The following is a 1762-nucleotide window of genomic DNA, read 5'->3' on the forward strand; positions in this document are numbered from 1 at the left end:
AGGAAAGCAACCTGTAGAAATGAAGTTGTTCAATTTCCTCCTAATGCCTACAACTAACCTCCCTCCATTGGAAGCCTAACATCAAACTCCCTCATAATGCCTAACAATAAACTTCCTACCAATATAGTAGAGGATCAGCTACTCACAGTCAACTACTGGCCGTTCACCTATTAATAGCTGATCAGCGAGTATTATCTTGGCTAGTTTTGGCTACCGTATCAGCGATATTTAACGCTGCAGTTGACTACATGACTGCCAAAGTCAACACACAATTCATCTGTTTGGAAAGGCTGAGGGATTCATTTGAATAAAGTTTGAAGCATAACAAATGTTACATATCAGAGACATTATAGCCAGAGCCTCTCATTATACTGTATTAAGAGCTGGCCAGTTTAACAATGCCATTTCTTGATGCGTCCAAGAAGTCTTTGTTCCTCAGGCTATAGATTATTGGATTCAGAGATGGTGTCACAATGGCATAGATCATGGCAAAAATTTTGTTGGATGTCAATGACTGGACAGATTTTGGAAGCATGTAGGCAACCATCACGGTTCCATAATATAAGCACACAACAGTCAGATGGGAACTGCAGGTGAAGAAGGCCTTTTTTCTGCCAGAAATGGATGACATCTTTAGAATTGCTATAACAATGAAAATGTATGATATCATAATGATCAGAAATGGACATATTGCTGCTGGCACAGTAAGTACTATAGCTTCTACCTGCATGAAGGAGACATCTGAGCAAGACAACTCCAATATCGGTGCAAGGTCACAGAAGAAATGATCGATAGTGTTTAATCCACAGAAGTGTAAATTGCTTATACTTAAAGATGAAATGAGGGCATAAACTAGACTTGGTAACCAAGACATGATAGCTAGTTTCTTGCAAAGTCCATGTCCCATGATAGAGGTATAATGCAATGGATGACATATGGCCAAATATCGGTCATAGGCCATCACAGTCAGGAGAAGACACTCTGTGCATTCAGAAATGAGAAAGAATACATACTGAAGGAGGCATCCAGCAAAGGAAATAGTTCCGCCTTCATTTAACACCACGTAAAGCGTGTTTGGTACACAGTCAATACTCAGTGAGAGGTCACATATGGCCAGCTGAGAGAGGAAGAAATACATGGGACTTTGGAGGCTCTTGCTGTAGGACACCAATGTGATAATCATCACATTGCCACATATCGTCACACAAAAAAGTAAAAGCAACAGAAAAAACAGTAAATATTTGTAATGGTGTAGATTCTGGAACCCACAAATGAAGATTGTGGTGAGGTTGTTCATTCTGTTTAATAAAAAGTATAACATGAATTAGCATTATAATTTACACTGCTTATCTTCAACCTATTCCATGGTGGTGTACAGCATAGTGTTTTACAGACAGTGGGTTGATTGACCTCTTGAGGACCAGAGGTTTATACACCCCCCCGACCTTCCCAGTGACCAGGCCATTTTTTACAATGCTGCACTTCCCAACTTCAATGGTATACTGCTCGGTCACATAACTTAGTGCCCAAATAAATTTTACCTCCTTTTCCTCCCACTAATGGAGCCTTCATTTGGTCACATTCGATTGCTGCTGTGATTTTTTTTTTTCATTTATACTAAATAAAAAATAAAATATTTTTTCTCCCCTCTTCCCCCCTAAATAAGCCCTAGACAAAAATACAATACACTACACAACACTTGCATAGGCATATGCCTATGGTAGGGATTAGATTGTGAGGCCCTCCTGGTGACAGTTCAGTG

At 39.7% G+C, this 1762-nt stretch overlaps 1 protein-coding gene across 1 annotated transcript; it reads right to left on the reverse strand.

Annotated features, from left to right (window-relative positions):
* Positions 1–376: 376 nt before the first annotated feature.
* On the reverse strand, positions 377–1297 carry LOC137561905 (olfactory receptor 11L1-like). The gene has a single exon (XM_068273250.1). The coding sequence runs from the start codon at positions 1295–1297 to the stop codon at positions 377–379; it is 921 nt and encodes a 306-aa protein (XP_068129351.1).
* Between the last annotated feature and the right edge of the window lie 465 nt (positions 1298–1762).

This window comes from Hyperolius riggenbachi, chromosome 3, assembly GCF_040937935.1.
Source record: "Hyperolius riggenbachi isolate aHypRig1 chromosome 3, aHypRig1.pri, whole genome shotgun sequence".
Taxonomy (NCBI): domain Eukaryota; kingdom Metazoa; phylum Chordata; class Amphibia; order Anura; family Hyperoliidae; genus Hyperolius; species Hyperolius riggenbachi.

Excerpts from the sequence above, each read along its gene's own strand:
- LOC137561905 (XM_068273250.1), bottom strand. The coding sequence starts at position 1,297 with ATGAACAACCTCACCACAATCTTCATTTGTGGGTTCCAGAATCTACAC.